This window comes from Diceros bicornis, chromosome 40 (genome assembly GCF_020826845.1).
Source record: "Diceros bicornis minor isolate mBicDic1 chromosome 40, mDicBic1.mat.cur, whole genome shotgun sequence".
Lineage (NCBI taxonomy): Eukaryota > Metazoa > Chordata > Mammalia > Perissodactyla > Rhinocerotidae > Diceros > Diceros bicornis.
The window spans coordinates 5,013,554-5,035,336 of record NC_080779.1 but is presented as its reverse complement, the minus strand read 5'-3'; the positions used below and the strand labels follow the sequence as shown (position 1 = coordinate 5,035,336).

At 35.9% G+C, this 21,783-nt stretch overlaps 1 protein-coding gene across 7 annotated transcripts in view; it reads left to right on the top strand.

Annotated features, from left to right (window-relative positions):
- CCDC138 (coiled-coil domain containing 138) overlaps positions 1-21,783 on the top strand; it is a 103,167-nt gene that overhangs the window by 57,016 nt on the left and 24,368 nt on the right. For 3 of the 7 annotated variants that reach the window (XM_058534329.1, XM_058534328.1, XM_058534330.1), the window contains 2 exons: positions 6,189-6,381; positions 16,898-17,074. The exons of 1 other annotated variant lie outside the window; for it this stretch is intronic. In XM_058534329.1, the coding sequence (XP_058390312.1) occupies positions 6,189-6,381; positions 16,898-17,074 (370 nt within the window). 3 more of the 7 variants (XR_009217242.1, XM_058534332.1, XM_058534331.1) reach the window with 3 other exon arrangements.

The following is a 21,783-nucleotide window of genomic DNA, read 5'->3' as shown; positions in this document are numbered from 1 at the left end:
TGTATTCTTGGCTTCTCTTTCTGCTAATTTGTTATTAGTGTATAGAAATGCCAGTGATTTTTGTAGGTTGATTTTGTACCCTGCAACTTGGTTGTAGTTGTTGATTATTTCTAATAGTTTTCTGGTGGATTCTTTAGGGTTTCCTATATATAGAATTATGTCATCTGCAAACAGTGAGAGTTTTACCTCTTCCTTTCCAATTTGGATTCCTTTCACTTCTTTTTCTTGCCTAATTGTTCTGGCCAGTACTGTGTTGAATAGGAGTGGCGAGAGTGGGCACCCTTGACTTGTTCCTATTCTCTGAGGGATGGCTTTCAGTTTTTCACCATTAAGTATGATGTTGGTTGTGGGTTTGTCATATATGACCTTTATTATGTTGAGGTTCTTTCCTTCTGTGCCCATTTTATTGAGTTTTTTTTTTTATCATAAATGGCTGTTGGATCTTATCAAATGCTTTCTCTGCCTCTATTGAGATGATCATGTGATTTTTATTCCTCATTTTGTTAATGTTGTGTATCACATTGATTGATTGGCAGATGTTGAACCATCCTTGCATTCCTGGTATAAATCCCACTTGATCATCGTGTATGATCCTTTTAATATATTGCTGTATTTGATTTGCCAATATTTTGTTGAGGATTTTTGCATCTGTGTTCATCAGCAATATTGGCTTGTAATTGTCCTTCTTTGTATTGTCCTTGTCTGGCTTTGGTATCGGGGTAGTGTTAGCCTCATAGAATGAGTTAGGAAGTGTTCCGTCTTCTTCGGTTTTTCAGAATAGTTTGAGAAGGATAGGTATTAACTCTTCTTTGAATATTTGGTGGAATTCTCCAGAGAAGGCATCTGGTCCTGTTTTTTGGGAGGTTTTTAATTGCTGTTTTGATCTCTTTACTTCTGCTTCGTCTGTTCAGATTCTCTATTTCTTCTTGATTCAGTTTTGGGAGGTTGTATGAGTCAAAGAATTTATCCATTTCTTCTAGGTTATTCAATTTGTTGGCATATAGCTTTTCATAGTATTCTCTTATAATTTTTTGTATTTCTGTGGTATCTGTTGTAATTTCTCCTCTTTCATCTTAAATTTTATTTATTTATGCCTTCTCTCTTCTCTTTTTGGTGAGTCTGGCCTAGGGTTTGTCAATTTTGTTTATTTTGTCAAAGAACCAGCTCTTGGTTTCATTGATCCTTTCTATTGCTTTTTTAGTCTCTATTTCATTTATTTCTGCTCTAATTTTTATTATTTCCCTCCTTCTAATGACTTTGGGCTTTGTTTATCTTTTTCTAGTTCTGTTAGGTGTAGTTTAAGATTATTTATTTGAGATTTTTCTTGTTTGTTGAGATAGGCCTGTATTGCTATAAATTTCCCTCTTAGAACCTCTTTTGCTGTATCGCGTAAATTTTAGCATGTCATATTTTCATTTTTATTTGTCTCCAGCTATTTTTTGATTTCTTCTTTGAGTTCTTCATTGACCCAGTTGTTTTTCAGTAGCATTTTGTTTAATCTCCTCATATTAGTGGCTTTTCTGATTTTCTTCCTGTAGTTATTTCTAGTTTCATACCATTGTGGTCAGAAAAGATGCTTGGTATTATTTCATTCTTCTTAAATTTATTGAGACTTGTGTTGTGGCCTAATATGTGATGTGTCCTGGAGAATATTGCATGTGCATTCAAAAAGAATGTGTATTCTGTGGTTTTTGGATGGAATGTTCTGTATATATCTACTGAGTCCGTCTGATCTGATGTGTCATTTAAGGCCAGTGTTTCCTTGTGATCCATTTGGATGATCTATCCATTGGTGTAAGTGGAGTGTTAAAGTCCCCTACTATTATTGTATTACTGTCTATTTCACTTTTTATGTCTGTTAACAGTTGCTTTATGTATTTAGATGCTCCTATGTTGGGTGTATAGATATTTACAAGTATTATATCCTCTTGTTGGATTGTTCCTTTAATCATTATGTAGTGCCTTTCTCTGTCTCTTGTTACAGCTTTTGTTTTAAAAGTCTATTTTGTCTGATATAAATATTGCTACCCCGGCTTTCTTTTCATTGCCATTTGCATGGAGTATCTTTTTCCATCCCTTCACTTTCAGTTTGTGTGTGTCTTTAGGTCTGAAGTGTGCCTCTTGTATGCAGCATGTATATGCATCTTGTTTCTTTATCCAATCAGCTACCCTATGTCTTTAGACTGGAGCATTTAGTCCATTGACATTTAAAGTACCTGTTGATAGGTATGTACTTATTGCCATTTTGTTACTTTTTTTCTAGGTGTTTTAATAGTTCTTTTTCTCATGTTCTCTTCCCTTGTGGTTTGATCGCTTTCTTTAGTATTATGTTTCGGTTCCTTTCTCTTAATTTTTTGTGTATTTGTTATAGGTTGCTGGTTTGTGATTACTATGAGGGTCATATATAATAACCTATGTATATAGCAATCTATGTTAAGTTGATGGTCTCTTAAGTGTGACCTCTTGCTAAAAGCTCTACTCTTTTACTCCCCTCCTACCATATTTTATGTTCTTGATATCATATGTAACCTCTTTTTTGTGAATTGGTATCCATTACCCTTTCATCATGGAAATAGGTGATTTTAGTACTTTTGTCTGTTGACCTTCACATTAGCTTCATAGGTGGTTGATCTGCTACCTTTACTGTATATTTGCCTTTACTAGTGATTTTATTTTATTTTTTGATAATTTTCTTATTCCTATTCGTGGTGTTCTCTTTTCCACGTAAATAAGTCCCTTTAGCATTTCTTGTGAGTCCAGTTTATTGGCGATAAACTTGAGTTTTTGCTTGTCTGGCAAACTGTTTCGCTCTCCTTCCATTCTCAATGATAACCTTGCCAGATAGAGTATTCTTGGCTGTAGGTTTTTTCCTTTCAGCACTTTAATATATGTTGTGCTGCTCCTTTTTAGCCTGTAAGGTTTCTGCTGAGAAGTCAGCTGATAGCCTTATGGGGTTTCCTTTGTATGTTACTTGTTGCCTTTCTCCTGCAGCTTTTAGGATTCTCTCTTTGTCTTTAGCTCTTGACATTTTCATTATGATGTGTCTTGGTGTGGACCTCTTTGAGTTTATCTTGTTTGGTGCTCTCTGTGCTTCCTGTACCTGGATATCTGTTTCCTTGCTTAGGTTAGGGAAGTTTTCAATTATTATTTCTTCAAATAGCTTCTCTGCCCCTTTGTCTCTCCCTTCTTCTTCTGGGACACCTATAACACAGATGTTAGTGCACTTGATGTTGTCCCAGAGGTCCCTTAGACTGTGTTGTGCTCACTCTTTTTAATTCTTTTTTCTTTTATCTGTTCAGCTTGGGTGATTTCCTCTAGTCTTTCATCCATCTCACTGATCCATTCTTCTGTATCCTCTACTGTGCTTTTTAGTCCCTCTAGTGAATTTTTCATTTCCAGTATTGTATTCTTCATTTCTGATTGGCTCTTTTTTTATATCTTCCATTTCTTTGCTGCCTTTCTCACTGAGTTCATCCATTCTTCTCCCAAGATCAGTGAGCATTCTTATAACTCTTTATTTGAACTCTCTGTCAGGTAGATTGCTCATTTCTGTTTCATTTAGTTCCTTTTCTGGGGTTTTGTCCTGTTCCCTTACTTGGAACATATTGCTTTGCTGCCTCATTTTCACTCTTTCCCTGTGCTTGTGTCTATGTATTAGGTAGGTCAGCTGCATCTCCTGATCTTGGAGAGGTGGCCTTATGTAAGTGATGCCTTATGAGGCCCAGCAGTGTGCTTCCCTCTCCTCACCAGTTCCAAATGTTCCAGGAGTGACCCCTGTGTGGGCTACGTGTGTCCTTCTGTTTTGGCAGGGTTGTTCTTGCTGTAGGTGCCCAGAGAGGCTGAGCTGTCCCCCTGGCCAGCTGGTTGTAATGCTCAGCTGTGTGTAGTTGTGGGGCCTTCAGTCTCTTTATCGGGTGTAGGGAGCCACAGCACAGTTGGCTGCAAGGTCTAATAGCACATTCCTGTTGCAGATTTTCTATTAAGTAAGTAGGCCCCCACTGTGGCTGGTTGTTAGGCTCAGAGGCTTACAATTGCTGTAAGCCTCCAGCCTATAAGGCTCTTGTCAGCTCTCTCAGGATTGCAGCTGAGTGGGGCTGGCCCCAGGCACACCCAGTTGTTTCAGGCTTTGGAAGGTGGGGCCAGTCCCCTATGTGGGTCTTTGAGAAGCACAAGTCTTCTGCAGCTGACAAGCCCCACCGCCCACAGAGCCACACACAGTCAACACAGTCCTGCCTTGTGTGTGCTCCCTGACCCCCTGGAGCGGACCCAGTCACTCCAAGGCAGGAGCCCCACTCACTCCACCAATGCCCCACGCTCTCCGCCCACTCCTTGTGCATGCCCTGTGCCACAGAGGTGGACCCACTTGCCAGGCTGCAGAGAATCCAGGCAGCTCGCTTAGCAGGCCCACAAGTTGCCTGAGGGCTTGTTGGGTGGGGCCAGTCCTTAGGATGGGCTGCTTTCCTTGGCTGAGCTGGATTAAATTGGTGCTCTAGTGAGTAAGGCAGACCCTGGGCTAGCAGGCCTCAGGGAGAGCTCCAGTGGCATCTGCCAGTGTCTGTGTCAGCCCACCCACACCAGGCCACAGCAATGGCAGCAGCCAATGTCCCAGTCCCTCAAGAGGTCTCACCTCTCACCAAGATGCACCCAAGCCTGTCAGCTGAGTCTCCTGTCACCAAAGGACTGTGCACCTTTCTTTCTGGTGATTTTAGGTTGCTTTCCAAAATGGGTGAATTTGTGCATGAGCCCTTTAAGAGCCAGCTTTAATTTCTGTGTTCAAGCTTTTCAGGTGGTGTTCCCTGTTGGTGTTAGTTGCCAGCAAAGCCAGATGTTATGCCGTTCGTCCCGGTTGTTCTGGGTCCAAAAAATACCTATAGCAGGCATGCTCCCCGGCTCAGGGCCCCCACTCCTCCAGGGAAGGCTTTGTACCTTTGGGTTGCTCCTGGGCAGTCGTGAAGCACTGCGGCTTGTGAAGCTGGTGTTTTTTCTCTCCAGAAGGGAATTTCTGCCTCTTCCACCTCAATTAGGACTGTCGTTTGTTGCAGGGCTTCCTCTTATCCAGTTTTCAGTTCTCTCTCAGGGGTAAATTTTCCAAGAGTAGTTGTTAAGTCTGCTGTGTCCGTGGGAGGAGGTGAGTTCAAAGTCTGCCTACGCCACCCTCCTGACTTCTCTCCCCTGTATTATCTTTTCTAAATTACATTAAAAGCTTATTGACAATATACTTAAATTAGATTGACTGCTTGTACCACTCACCACCCAATCATTTGGCCTTTGATACCCATAAAATCTCAATATATCTGTCTCTAATTTTATACGCAGAAATTCTACAACTAATACTTGTTATCCACATTGCAAGATCAATACCGATTTTGGTACCAGCTGGTCACAAATCCCCATAAGATGAGGGAAACCTTGGGAAAACATAGGGACATGGATTTGGAGAATTAGGTCATAATAAAAGAAATTTTAAGTTATTTCTAAGTCTGGCTTAAGCACACATCTGCAGCAGTTTGAAATGGCTTCCCTTTATTTGGTTCTTAACGTATATGTGGAATGTCATAAAAGCCTACATTATTTTAGAGGTAGTTATATGCCATTATTTCTGTGTTGCCCATTTTCTTGTTTTAATTTGTTCTCCATGAGAATTATCCTGATTCTAACCCAGCATTTTATTCTTCTAAATTATTAAAAGTTGTCTACGTTGTGACATTTACAGTCATCCTGAGCTGTAAAGCAGTGAGGCCCTAGATGATCATTTTATAATCTAACACTGTAAGATACTCCTGAGCAGCCATTTAGCAGTAATGGTGGAGCAATGAAGAGCCATAGAGTCTCTCTCTGTTTCTTTGATTTCTCTGTGTCAGCAATACATCATGATCTTATGTTCTTAAATATTTTGAAATTGAATCTTATTTCAATTCTCCTAGTTTTATTCTTAGAAAATTACTGTTTCTAATTTCTTAATTTGTCTGTTCCTAATAGACTGCCTATTTCTTTTAGAAAAATATATCATCATAATTTTTAAAAGTTGATTATAAAATTAATACTTAGCAATCTTGCATATTTTCAACTCCATTTTATTTTTTAATTAACAAAAAATTGAGTTTAGTCGATATATTTGATTGTAGTATTTAAAATATGTATTTTCTGAACATGAATAAGTATACTAAGATGGTACATATTTTTAACAGCATACAACTATGACATCAACATTGAGGAGATTGGGTGAAGACCTATTCAAAGGAGTAGTAACTAAGGGAATTCAGGATAATTCTTTAGAGCATTCTGTGGAAAATAAACCAAAGACAGCTGTTTTCTTTAAGAGCTCCAATTTACCATTGAGATTTTTATCAACTTTAATTGTTCTCAAAACAGTCACTCAAGGTAAGCTTTCAAATATGCTTATGGTATAATTTTCTGTAAAAAACTAGAAGAGAATACTATATAATAAAGCAATTCTTACATAGTCAAATATATTTTACATTTTCAGAATTAGATTTTAAGTTGTTTTGTAATGGTGGCACATTATAAAAAACGACTTTTATTTGCTGAATTTGAGAAAATGGAGTCATCAATTGGATTCTTGCCCTGTCCCAGAAGCCTTTGTTGATTCTCTTAGATCATTTTCCTTTAGCAACCTTTGCCTACCACTGTTATTGCATTTACCATATAGAGTTGAAATTGCTACTTAGTTTATCATTTTCCACTAGAGCAGGTGTTGGAAAACAATAGCCCATGGACCAAATCTGGCCCACCACCTGTTTTATTTGAACACATCCGTGCCTTACAGTGATAGAGCTGAGTAGTTGGCAGCAGAGACTGTATGGCCTTCCAAAGCCTATAACATTATTATGTGGCCCTTTACGGAAAAAGTTTGTCAATCCCTGCACTAGTTTGTAAGTTTACTGAGGAAAAAATTGCCTTATTTACCATTGTATCCCCCGTACCTAGTATAGTGCTTGATATATAATAGTGAATACGGAAATGAATGAATTAAAATGTTTCAAAGTTAGACATTTTTAATACAATGTTGATATACAGCTATAAATAGTTATCTTTTGGCATTATTAAATATGAGAATTTTTGTTAAAGCCATGCTAATATAGTCAAACAATAACTATACCATCTTTATATCTTCCCTGTTTGTTAAATTATATAACTCAGTCTGGTTGTTTTTTTTGAAGTGGGCAATGGCAATAATTTAATTTGACTACTTTCTCAGAAATATGTTCTATTTAGTTACTCTTGTATGGAATTAAAACAAAACTATAACTTCGTGTTCTTAGTTATTTTTTTCCTTATGGTTATGGTTCTCAAAGTTATAACAGATTGGGTGGTAACTGTTTGAAAGATCATTCGTGGGAAGGGGGTATTAGCCCAAAATAAAGTTCACCACATATCAACATACATTATAACATCATTTGATAAGATATAATATTCATTGCTGATAAAACTAATGAAATAGAGAAAACAGGAGGACATTAGGTGCTCTCTGTCACCACTTCTATGCAATATAGTGTTGGACATGCCAGTCATCTGCAATGAGCCATAAAAAAATGAAGGATGAATATTGGAAATGAATAGAGAAAACTTAATTCTTGGATACTCTTAACTATACAAGTTGAGGACAAAGAAACTGGCTAAGAAATTTACTGAATATAATGTGCTATGGTCTGAATATTTGTGTCCCCCCAGAATTGATATGGGGAAATCCTAACCCCCAGAGATGATGGTATTAGGAGGTGGGCCCTTTGGGAGGTACTTAGGTCATGAGGGTGGAGCCCTCATGAATGAGATTAGTGCCTTTATAAAAGAGACCCCACAGAAATCTCTAGCCCCTTACACCATGTAAGGACAGAGTGAGAGGGCATAGGTTATGAACCAGGAAGAGGGCCTTTACCGGAATGCGACCATGCTGGTGCCTTTGTCTTGGACTTCCCAGCCTCCAGAACTATGAGCAGTAAATTTCTGTTGTTTATAAGCTACCTAGTCTCTGGTATTTTGTTATAGCAGCCCAAATGGTCTAAGACATATTTGTGTTTCAGAAAATGAGCTCCAGAGGAAATTCACAAAAATGTTGACTTTCAATACTATCATGACTATGACTACCTATGACTATAGTATGACAGTAATAAGCATCCATAATATATGTGAAAAAAAATCTTGTTCATGTAAGCAAAACAAAAAATATAAAATCTGGATATTAATCTAATATGGTGTCTGTGAAACCTTATCCTTTGTGAAATATAATAGGGCGTAAATGAAAATATGGGTAAATAATGGATGAATGCACAGGTTAATAAAGATTATGGCTGAAGTTAAATGGCAGAAATAAAGGACTTTTATTCTTCTTAACCTGGGAAGAACAAGTGTTTTAAAAAGTTTAAGATACCTCAAGTGGCTTAGTGTAATAATACCAATTAAAATTCCAATATAGTTTGTGTAAGTTGAGAAAGTGGTAGGAAAGTTTATTTCAAAAGATATTTGCAATGAATATGATAATTTAAAACAAGTAAAACAGCAACACTGGGACAGAGGCTTGCCTTAGCAGATTTTAAAGTAATCATGATCTATGATAATAAAAAATGAGTAATATTGATTTAAAACATCAAAATAGGACAATAGGAATAGTAAGTCCAGAAATGACACTGATTTTCACTTCATATATACTTATTGAATTAATGAATTTGATTGCTTCCTTGTGCAAGTCAATTTTTTAAGAACATAGAAAGAATCATAAGACAGTCCCTGCTCTCAAAGACGTTAGAATCTCGTGGGTAACTAGACTGTGTATATTTCATTCTGCTTCATCTTATAATTAACGACATACTAGAAGTTTAAATAGTGTACTACTGGTTCAAGAGAAATGATGTTACTTCTGGTGGTATGAGAGAGGGGATCAGGGGAGGATTGAGTATAGGGAGTTAGCATTTGAGCTGGACCGTCAAGAGTGTGTAGGATTTCATAGGCAGAAAATAAAGAGAAAGGCCATTCCTGAGGGAATAATATGAGCAAATGCTTGGAACTGTGAAAGAGCTTGGCATGCAAGAAGACCAGTGAGTTATCAAAAGTGAAATGTGGTAGGATCACGGATGTCCTCAAATGCTGCTTATGTGAACCTCTAAAAAACATTACTTTTGGTTTATCTTCTCTTAAAACACACAAATTATATCATACTGTGTTTTTCTAGAACTTACTATTTTCACTCAACAATGCATTTGCGGTTTATTCCTATTGATACAATACCTAGTGAATTTTAAGCTCTCATAATTGGTAATAAATGACGACTCTAACCAGAGTTCACATAATGGTCTCTCTTGCCTATCCTAATCACTTCATAACTGTCTAATTTGCTTTTCTTATGAATTTTGTCCAATTTCTAAGTTATTTTATTTTATTTTGTTTTGTGTGAGGAAGATCAGCCCTGAGCTAACATCCTTTGCCAATCCTCCTCTTTTTGCTGAGGAAGATTGGCCCTGGGCTAACATCTGTGCCCATCTTCCTCTACTTTATATGGGACGTCACCACAGCATGGCTTGACAAGTGGTGCATCAGTCCCCACTCGGGATCCGAACCTGCGAAGCCCGGGACACTGAAGCAGAGTGCACGAACTTAACTGCTACGCCACTGGGCCGGCCCCCTAAGTTATTTTAATTTTTAAAAATTTAAATTCCTTTTCAGCCAGGGTCCCTCTTTACAAAACTGATGTAAGCATTTCTTGATCCTTTAGCCTTTTTGGTAAAGTCTTTGTGAGAAGATAGACAACTTCTGATAGTCTTCAGTCAGATTTTTTGTTATTGTTGGGTATTTCTGAGAAGTGTTTATATTTTTAAATGTTATCTTAACTTTGGGATATAAAATGGAATTTGAAAAATCAGACTAAATAGTTCTCCATTAATTTATTTTAAGAAACGTGTGTGTATGTTATCTTTCATCTAAATATGTGAATACAGAATTGATGCTATTTCCTTAGTTTGAAAAATTGCTTAGGTGTTTTTTGATTGTGAAAATGGATTAAAAAAATTTTAAAGAAGTATTTCTGAAACCACTCAGAATTCATTTAGAAATACGTCTTAAAGCTATTTTTAAAATCACATATGAGTGGGGCCATCCCAGTGGCGTAGTAGTTAATTTAGCACACTCTGCTTCAGCGGCCTGGGGTTCACAGGTTCGGATCCCAGGTGTGGCCCTATGTACTGCTCATCAAGCCATGCTGTGGTGGCGTCCCACATATGAAATAGAGGAAGATGGGTACAGACGTTAGCTCCGAGACAATCTTCCTCAAGCAAAAAGAGGAAGATTGGCAGCAGATGTTAACTCAGGGCCAATCTTCCTCACCAAACCAAAAAAAAAAAATCACCTAGGAGAGTCCAGAGGTGGTATATTTATAAATAGTATATTTATATACTAAATATTTATATATAATATATATTATACCAATATATAATAAATATTTATATATAATTTATATATATATATAGTTTATATTTAGTTTATAAATATATATAATATATATAAATATAAATATATATATAGTATATAAATTGGTGATTGAAAGCAATCTTTTAGGTCTAATTTGATATTAGACAAACTTTGAGAGCTAGAATCAAAATTTAAAAATTAGTTAAAACATTACCAAACAGGCAGAATGAGTATGATTAACTGAAATGTTTTGGATACCTTATTAAAACTAAATGATACATTTTTAAAATATTAAAATATGTTTAAAAAGTTACAGATTGCCTTATGTTTACAAAAAGCACCACCATCCGTAAAAACGTCCTCCCCCAATTTTGATTAACTGGCAAAGCTCATGAAGGGCCAGTTTGGTCCCCAGAGTTGAAAAACCACCAGTTTGCCATTTTATGACCAACACATCTGTGATTGCTTTTTGTTCAGTTCACTTTTTTCTGTAACGTTTTATTTCTTTTTAAAAAAGAGTGTTTATGGCAATATATTAACAGCTGGTAAATCTAAGTGGAAGTACAACATGGGGGTCATTTATACTATTTTCCATGTGTTTGAAGAATTAATCTTTTGATATTAAAAACATTTTTTAATGGAAGCTTTGGGAGATTTAAAAACTGTGCCAGCTTCCTTGGAAAATAAGCGTGAGAACCCAGAGAGGCCCCACATCCTTTGATTATTTCTTAAAAAAGACACCTACATGTTTTTGTAATGCATCCTAGCAGTCTGTCTCATGGAAAGCAGCTCTGTCAGCTGAATAATAGATGTGACTCAGGAGAAGGAGGGAGCTGTTGTGGTCTGCAGTTAAAAATGTTTGAGAAATTTGGGGTAACTAAAGTTTAATAATTTCATTAATATCCTATTGGGCATTATCAATCTCTAAAACTCGAATATACTGTATGCGTCATTTCCCCAACTTATTGAACTTCCAAAACCTTTGTGGAAGAGTGATATACAGGGCTGAATTTCTGAGAAGGACAGTTTGGGAAATGCCATCTTACAGTTTATGAAGTGCCATTGTAATAACTTGTGAAGATTCACATTACCCTGAGGAATACTTTCCTATCCCCGTGTTTCAGGAACAGAAAATTAATGTTAAGAAAGGTGAGTGGCTCCAAATTCACATCGGTATGAAATTCCAGAGCTGATCAACTGGTTCCTTTCTGACCTTGTGTTTTCTGCCTTCATTGTCAGATGCTCCATGGAGGTTCAGTAGGCTGGGGGTTGAAGCAAGGCTATTGGATCTCAATTTGTATAATCTTGGGATACAGCAAAGCAAGCCAAGTAACAGAGCCAAGAAAGGAAAATGACATCTAGTAAATACCATTAGGAGAAATGATTATAAGTATGGAGAAAAAATATAGATATACTGTCTTATGCACTGTAACAAATTCTGAGAGAACTGAAAATTTAAGTATAAGAAATACTCTTAAATCAGAACCATAGACTTGTCTTAACTCTGGTAAGAAGTTATTTCCTATTTATAAAATAGAAGTATCAGTTGCACGATTGATAAATTTAGTAGAAAAAAATAAGGAGAAAATAGATAAATGTGTTTGATAATAAACATAATATTAAATGCTTAGTAACTCAAATATATATAGATCTATAACATAATACCTGGTTTCCATTTTATGGATAGTGCAAATAGATTGTTCATAAGAATCAACATAGATAATAATACTTGGTGTGAATTTGACACTATAATGCTAAGCCCTTTATACATTATTTCTGAATATTACTATCCCCATATTAGTGGTTATTAGTTTACAGAGGTTAGATAATTGTGCCAAGGCCACATAACCAGTATTTGACAGAGTCTGATTCACCTCAGCTCTATCCATTTCTAAAGCCCACCCTCTTGACCCTACTATATGACTTCCTAAGAGCATATACTTCCTGAGATAATCAAAGATATAATAATAATAACAAACACTTAGATAGCGCTTACTGTGTTATGGACTAAGCACTTTACATATACTAACTCATTTAATTCTTACAACAAGGTTATGAGATGTTAGTAATATCTCAATTTTATAAATGAGAAAATTGAGGCATAGAGAAGTTAATCACTATGCTATGCTGAGTCTCTGAAATAAAATTTAAGTGTAAGATATAACCTCATATCTATTACACCCACAAAAGTAAAATGATTGAAAATAATGTATCACTGAGAGGAAATGGGTACAATTCTGACAGTATTGTAAATTATAGGTTTTCTTTTTTAATTTTTTTTTTTTTTTTGGCAAGGAAGACTGGCCCTGGGCTAACATCTCTTGCCAATCCTCCTCTTTTTCCTGAGGAAGATTGGTCCTGAGCTAACATCTGTGCCCATCTTCCTCCACTTTGTATGTGGGACGCTGCCACAGCATGGCTTGATGAGCGATGCATCAGTCCGTGCCTGGGATTTGAACCTGCTAACCCCAGGCTGCCAAAGCAGAGCATACGAACTTAACCACTACACCACCAGGCTGGCCCCCATAAATTATAGTTTTGGAAGTGCATTCTGTTTACAGGAACTGCCAAAATGTACTATAACCTTTAATAAAATTTATTGCAAGGAAATAATCAAAAGGGAAAATAACTCAAAAGTGTTAGTGTGTTGTTTGTAATAATGATAAAGGGTAAATAACTGACAAATCCACAATTGGAGTAGTGAAGGAAATGAACATTAAATGAGTTCTTGCGCTGTTGCTGGCATTTTTCTAGTCATTCACTTGGTTATTTTGTATTTATTCCTCACAACAACCTTATGAGGTAGATGGTGTTGTCACTTTTACAGAAGAGCAAACTGAGAGTCAAGCAAATATAAGGGACCCACATCTTTCTTGACCCCAAATAATCAGGCCCTTAACAATACCATCATAGAACAGTAGAATGTTATATGTCGTTAACAATTGTAAGTATGTAGATGTGTGTAGCACCATGAAAACATTTTAATTACTGAAACCTTCAATGTCTGCACACTAATCTGATTTAGGTAAAGATATGATAAAAGAGGTCATAAGAATCTTATCTGATAGAATTATTTGTTTTAGGGACAACTTCTGTTTTTAATTAAACATACTCTTTTTTTAATGTGTACATCAGGGCTAGTTCTACTGTCCTGCCCTACTCAACACTCGGCTCTCAACTTATGCAGATTTATATATTATAAATGACGGACTTTTACCTCAGGCCTAGAGAAATGTAGGAAATGACTGCCGCGCTCAGATAACAGGAAGGTTTGACTTGGTAAGACGGCAGTATAATGTGGTAGTTAAAGAACCTCAGCTCTGGAGTCAGACAACTCAGGTTCAGATCTCAGCCCCATCACTAGCTGTGTGACCTTGGACATCCCTTCTTTTCTATGTTTCCACTACAGATGTGTTTTGAAGATTAAATGAGAATTAATGTGAAGGTTTATCAAAGAATCTGGCATATATAAGCTCTTAATAAGCTAACTGCTATCATCATGAACATTATTATTATTATTTAACTTATAAGAGTTGGTTTTACTTGAGAGCAGCATTGAGGTCTGTTAGACTGCATTAGATTTCTGTTGCTGCATAATAAACCACCAAACACTTAGTTGCTTAAAACAACAACTATTTTATTTACTAGCTCACAATTCTCTGGGTTGGTAAATTGGGCTCTGCTCAGCTGGGTAGTTGGAAGCTGGGCCGGACTGGGCTGGGCCGGGCCCCCCTGTTCTTGGTTGGGCTTGCTCACGTATCCAGGGCCTCTCTCCACGTGGTCTCTCATTCTCAAGTAGGCTAGCTTGGGCCTGTTTACATGGTGTCAGAAGACTGCCCAGCTGGAGAGTGGAAGAGGCATGGCCTTCTGAGGCCCAGGCTCAGGCTTCTAGAACATAAGTGTCATTTCTGCTGCATTCAATTGGTTAAAGTCACAAGGTTAGCCCAGATTCAGAGGGTGGGCAGTAGAGTTCACCTTTTGATGGGGGTTGCTGCGAAGAGTTTCTAATCATTTTTAACATATCATATAGACTAAATGGAAACACCCTATTTCATACTGATTAAGATCAGCTTGTTGACTTTTGATAAGGAATAAAAAGATTATAGTTGAATGTTTAAAGACTGTAGTTTAAAGACAATAATATAGCATATTCATAAAAAGAAATCAGTTTTGGTGCAATTGGTGACTAAAATTTTTTAAAATACTCTTTTAGAAATTAAATTGGTCTTTTTAGAAAATCTTCACTATTAGGGAAATTAAAATAAGGATACAATTTTCAATTCTCCCTAAAAGATAAAACCACTTAAAAAAAAAGCCAAATGCCATTTTTCTACCCTCACCCCCAGTTACTAAAGGACAAATTTTTAATAGCATTCAGCCTATTTAGTCTAAGATGATGTATTTAACAAGAAGTGAGGCAATTTGTGTCAAATACAGTAGGTGGCGCTGTGATATAGACTTTGATCCTGTGAACAATTGAGTTCAGGATTCATCTGTGGTCTTCTACCTGAGCTGTTGCTAAATAAAGATAGGTTTCTAAATAACGCAAGTCTGAACAGAATCTAGCAACTTAAGTATTTGCAATACTTTGTTAAATTACAAAAATTAAATACAATAATGTTAGTGTTCCTTGAACTAAATTCTACCAAAAGTAAAAATGAAATGTACTATAAATTGATCCAGAGACACAGAATTTCTCAAAATTCTTTCATATGTATTTTAATTTCACACCGGTTATTCTCAGTTTATCATTCTTAATAATTAGAGTTTTTAATTATTTCTTTAGTTTATATAGGCTGAAACAGCAAAGAAGAAATGCAGCATGAGGCCAAAAGATAGTAAATTTTAGTGGGGTGATTATATCATATTTTCAGTGTATTTCAAGGCACTCTTGAGCCTTCTTTAAACAGAGACCTCAGTAGAAAAATTAACTCTAGCATTTTAACAGCCTTAACAGTTTTTTATTCCTTTGAATAGTATGTTGAAAGAGTTTTACAAAACTGGAATATTCTTGTACATTTAAAAGCACAATGTAAAATTGTTATAAGAGTAGTGACTTGGGTTGTTTGATGTATTGAAGTATAATGATATAAGTATCTTAATATCTCATGTGCATGGATTCTGGTTAAATTAGTGCTTCTCTCTCCGGGCTTTACAAGCTTCCCAGTCATTTGTGGAACATCTTTAAGAAAGTTTCAAGGATTCTGATCTAGTAGGTGCCATCATAGCATTGGCCTTGGTAAAATCTTGCTGCCATTCTTTTTTTTTTTTTTTTTTTTTTTTTTTTTTTTTTTTTTTTTTTACATTTTTATTGATATTTTAATGGTTTCTAACATTGTGAGATTTTGGGTTGTACATTTTTGTTTGTTCTTCACCCCATATATGACTCCCTTCACCCCTTGTGCCCACCCCCCACCCCCACTTCCCGGGTAACCACAGTCCAGTTTTCTCTGTCCATGTGTTGGTTTATATTCCACATATGAGTGAGATCATACAGTGTTTGTCTTTCTCTTTCTGGCTTATTTCACTTAACATAATACGCTCCAGGCCCATCCATGTTGTTGCAAATGGGACGATTTTGTCTTTTTTTATGGCTGAGTAGTATTCCATTGTATATATATACCACATTTTCTTAATCCAATCGTCAGTCGAGGGACACTTAGGTTGCTTCCACTTCTTGGCTATGGTGAATAATGCTGCAATGAACATAGGGGTGCATAAGCCTCTTTGGATTGTTGATTTCAGGTGCGTTGGATAGATTCCCAGTAGTGGGATGGCTGGATCATAGGGCATCTCTATTTTTAATTCTTTGAGGAATCTCCATACCGTTTTCCATAGAGGCTGCACCAATTTCTTGCTGCCATTCTTAATGGCAGATGTATCACAGAAAATAACACACCAGAGCATATCCAGTCTTGTGAAGTTGTCTTTGAATAGCTAATGTTTCATCTTTATCAGAAGACGCAAATCCTCCTTTAAAACCCATTTAGCAAGTTTGTATAAAGTTACGTTTTGAAATAGGTCAACACTTAGAAAGCAGCAATAACAAAAAATATAATTGCAGAAGCTGTTATAAAGATAGAAATACTAATGCTGTTTAAATTTTTGGAAGCATGTGTTATAATCAAATATGAAAAATAAACATTGCTTATGGCATTTACTATTAAACATTGTTTTCTTTGTTGATATAAAAAGAAATGGGGTTTATTGTTATTTCAGTGTTAAAATATGAAAATTCTGAATGAAATTTACCCTATTATAATGTAATTCCTCTTCTCTCCTCTTTTCCCATTTGAGTTCTAACAAATTGCTAGTTCTAGCAAATTAGAAGTACCTAAATTTAGCCTGTAATGTCAGGTTATTTAGTTTTTGTTCCTCTTTTGAATTTGTTAAAGTGTTGGTATTCCCTTTTACCTTCTGTTTCTGGTTACCAACTGGACTACTGATACGGCAGTTGATTTTACGTATTATTTTTCAGCTGACTACCTGGCTCAAGCATTTGATTCTCTTTGTTTGGACTTGAAGACAGATGAAGGAAAAATCTTGTTTTTGGAGTATCAAGCTGTTCCAGTAGTATTAAGTCATCTAAGAATATCCAGTAAAGGACTCCTATCCAATGTCATTGATAGTTTGCTTCAGATGACAGTGGAATCTAGTAAGTTTTTAAGTTTTAAATAACAAAGCAATGACAGTGGGATGACTCTTCTCATCCGTTCTGAATGTATAACTCAATATATCAGACATTTGCATTTTATGATACAAATACTTAAAAAACATTTTGACAGCTGTGTAATAGAGTCATTAATAATATCACCAAGAGTTATAAAACCTAACCCTTTGTCCAAATTTTCACTAACTTAGCACAGTTTCCAGTCGTTATCTCAGTTATGTGGATATGCTATGCAAATGTTACTCATATATTTGTGCCTCTTTCTCTGTTCTCTTGTCTCATCATTATGACAGATCTAATCGTATGTTCCTGGTTTGCTTAGAGGGAGTCGCATCATCAAATGGGTCTCTCCCTACAGTGAGAATAATGACACAGCCATATTCCTGTTGTTGCCTCTTGAACTTTACTGTTTTATTGGAAGAATAGGGGAAGGGGCACTCGATCTGTATGTATGGCTACTCTTTTTAGTTTATATTTGTAGTCTGTGGGGTTTTTTTTTGTTTGTTTGTTTTTATATTGATATAACGAGTTCTTTTAACTTGCTCTTGTTGGTACCTAATTTAGCCCAGATAAGTATAGGGCCGCTGAACATAAATGTTTTCATTTGCTTTGGTTGGCATTGCTCTTTGAACCTCAAGTAACCCCTTGACTTGTAACAAGCAGCCATTTTGCTTCAATAATTTTTTTTCACTTGTAGTTTGTCCTCTTCCCTCTACAGCACTTCTGAAAATAAAATGTTTATACCTTTCAAAAGGTGGAGACTAACAATGGAAAGCCGTTGCCGGTGAATCCCTTTTGGCTGGTGCAAAGCATGGTTATGCTTCTAACTAGGTACATTCGGTGTATGGTTTCACATTTTCAATTCATTTTTATATACAATCTTGTTTTTCCTTTACTTTGCTTTTCCCTGTGAAGGAAGCCAGACAGAAAAATTGAGGCCTAGAAAAGTTAGGTAACTTGTCAGTGGATTCCACAGCTAGACAGAGGAGAGGTAGAACTCAGACTTGAGACCAGGTCTCTGATTCCAGACATGAGGTGCATTCTACCAGAGCACCATGGTTAGGTTTTCTGGGTTTGTTTTTTTCTTCTGCCCCAAAATGTCAAATTTTCTCGACATATTTTATTAATATTGTTAGCCATTTGTAACTGTTAAGATATTGGACTTATAGTTGGTGATCTAGCTACCTAGATAAGTACTCTTCGGGTTTTATATCTCGATTTATTAATTTAAGGTGTAGAGCAAAAAGTGAAAAATTAGTAAACTGAGAAACAGAGACTTAAGATTACTTGTTCAAGTGGGTATATTTCCAACTAGTTTCACAGGATTTTTTTTTAAGGAGGAAAACAAAAATCTTACCAGATGCAAATGTCTATTCATCAGAAACAAATTTGTCTGAATATGTCAAACAGAGATGAAATCTTGTAGCCACAGGAAAACTAAATATAATTTTATGAAGTAGTAGACCTACTTGGGTCAAACGACCGTGGCACTGTGACTTTCACATTTGGAGAAATAGTATTAGATTAGATAGTCAACAGATACTCAGTTCATTCACATTTGTTTACATTCGTTCAAGTTATGCTCAAATCCAAGGTTATTCGTTCTTGCTCAAATTGAATAAATAAAGCAATTTCTAATGCTGGTTGCTAGAAAGCCATATTGTTTTTACTGATTGGGAAACTTTTCAAAGATCAGAAATGGGTGGATCTTTGATGATATGTAACTGAGGTGCATTTATTTGCTTGATATATTTCCATGTTTAATATAAATCCAGTGCCTGGTGTTAGTAAAAAATGAATGATACAGATCAAAATGCTGCAAATACTTCTCTAGCTGTTGGTTTTATGTTTTGCTTTTTCTAGATTTGAGATGGGAAACTCATTTCACCGTATCATAATTTTCACATGCCATTTTTTTTTAATTTATAGGAAAAAGTTGTTGGAGAAGAAATCTTGATAGAATTGATTTGCACATGGCTTATCTCACCCAACTAATGGGCATTGGTGGCCAGCTGTGTGTGAGGTGCCATGTTTCAAGCATGTGTTTGCAGTGCTTTGCTGGGCCGTGAAGCTTCCTCTGAAGCCCATAAGGGGCTTTGGAGCTAGGGGCTGGAGGGAGGTGTTAGTGGGCAGAGCTGGAGCCGCAGACTATGCAAAGTGCCTAGTACTGGTTCACTAGGTCCATAGAGACAGTGTTTGGAAACGTGCGTAGCAATTTGACAGTAATTTTATATCTGTTAAATCCAGTAATAATTTAAAACATTTGGACTTGTATTTTGTATGTTTCTTTTATTTCATTTTCTAGTGTTTTTAATGGTATCGTGAAAAGGTAAACTGAGACACATTACATTTTGAAAAATGTATTTGAGCAAACAACAGTTCGAATGGAGCAGCACCAAAGCTGAAAATGGTTGGGGTGCTCTGCAGGCAGGCCTGGGGCAGAGGTTTTCATAGAGAAGACACGGAAGCAAAGCAGTTATCTAGTTGGCTGTAACTTAAATGTTGCCTTAATGGGAAAATTTGGTTATTTGGCTGTTATGATAGTGGTTCCTGAGTTTCCTTTTCTTAGATTCCAGTGCACTGACTCTGGCTTAGATTTTGGTTTGTTTAGGTAGGCTAACTACCCAAGGCACTAAACCTACCCCAGTTCAGTAGCCTCCTTGTTGACCTGTTTTAACAGTGTTTTGTAAAAGTGTAATGGATTCTCCATGCTGGAATGGAAATTAAAAAGGCTGGTCCTTCACCACATGTTGAAGAGCAGTTGGACACGCCATCTCTACTGGACACCTTATGTTAAGCTATGTTATGGTTAGTGCTCTGCAAAATGATTTTTTTTTCTCTTCTCTCCTTGTGCTCCTCCCCTAGATTCATCCTTTCAGATATGGGAAATATTACTAGCTGCATAGGTATTTTGAAAAATGCTAACATGTAATTCTTTGAGTGTAAGTTAAAATCTGTGCATTGATTTACTTCAACCTATATATTATGAGCACTATATTATTTTTAGACTGAGGGATTCTTATATCTGTTTTGGGTGTGAATATGTATCATATAGTAACTTAGTAGTGTTGCTTTTAGAAAATTACTCTGTGGTTTTTTTTTCCTGTCAGTGGTTGAAAGCCATTACTCACTTACCTGGGTTTTCTGTGTAAGAACTTGACTCTTACTTTATTTCAAAGAATACTTTCCTTTTCTTGTCAGACTTCGTTTAAATAGAGGGATTTAAGTTTGTATTTGTATTATTTATTCTCTTTTGTGGCCTAGAAACTGCCTTGTCTAAGGTAACATGCTACCATTTAACACTTGAATGACAATAAGGTACGAGTACATTTTGCAGACCTTATTTTTTTAAGTAAAGTTTATTTTTATTACAAAAGTAATAGAAACTTGGAAAACTGCAAACTAACAAAAAAAAAATTTTTACTATACAAAGATATGTACGTTTACCTCCTGTAAATATTACTTTCTATCTTTTTTCTATGAATAGTTTTCATGATGTTGAGTTTTTCTGTATTTTTTTAACATGATTAAGTCCTAGTATATATACAGTTGCATCAGTCTATGTTTATCTGTCTAAAATATCAAAATACAACAAAATAATAGATTTTGCAAAGAAATATACTTGAGTTCTGTTTAAATTATCTGTAAATATAGGTAAGAAAATTTAATAAAGTTATAAAGAATCATCAAATAATTTGGACTATGATATGTGCATTAAACTTGTTGTATGGATCTAGAACTTATTGTGAACATATTCATCTTTCTTAGTTTGATGTAGCTACTATTTTTCATTGGCAGTTAATTTTTTTTGATTTAGGCAACTTCATTTCTTCCCTTCTTGCTATTCTTAATTTATTGTCATTCTATTATATTTTTATTAGCAAGAAGATTAAAGCAAGGAAATGATGTATGTGATATTTCCAACAAAACATCAATCTAGTATGCACACACCCATGTTTCTAGTCATGAATCCTACAGACATATAACCTGTTTTCTCAGTTAAAAGTTTTCATGTAATAGAATGTTCTCTATAAGGAAACACAATGGAAAGATTATTTTTAACAACTGCAGAACATATAATAATATTTTTTAAAATTTAAAAGAAGTTAACACCCCTCTTCATTCTACCACCTTAATATAGCATTTATAGTTTGCATATTGCCTATATATATATGTAGACGTATATATACATCTATATGTTTTACGTAGTTACAATCATAAGTGCATACTTTTTTGTTTTATGAGTAGTGTATATTCATTGTAGAAAAATTAGAAGATACAAATTTATTTCATTCAACAAATATCTGTAGACTATACATTCCTCCCTTACACTGAGCAGGGCACTAGGGATACAGCAGAGAACAAGGCAGGTGGTCCCCTGTCATCGTGAAGCTTATAGTCTAGTTGACTTTTGTCAAATTATTAGAATACTAGGGAATGATAATAATATCAATATCATAGGATTATGAAAGGTAATGACGGAGTTAGCCATGCAAAGATCTGGGAGAAGACTGTTCCACGCAGTGGAACAGCTAGAGCATAGGTGTTAGGACAAGTATTAGTTGTGTTAGGTGTGATATTTTCAAGAAACATCAGGGAAACCAGGGTAGTGAACTGAGTGAGTGGGCACAGTAGAGAAGAGTCAGAAAGGAAGGGGCTAGGGCACTCATCAGGAGGGGCTTGTTGGCCATCAT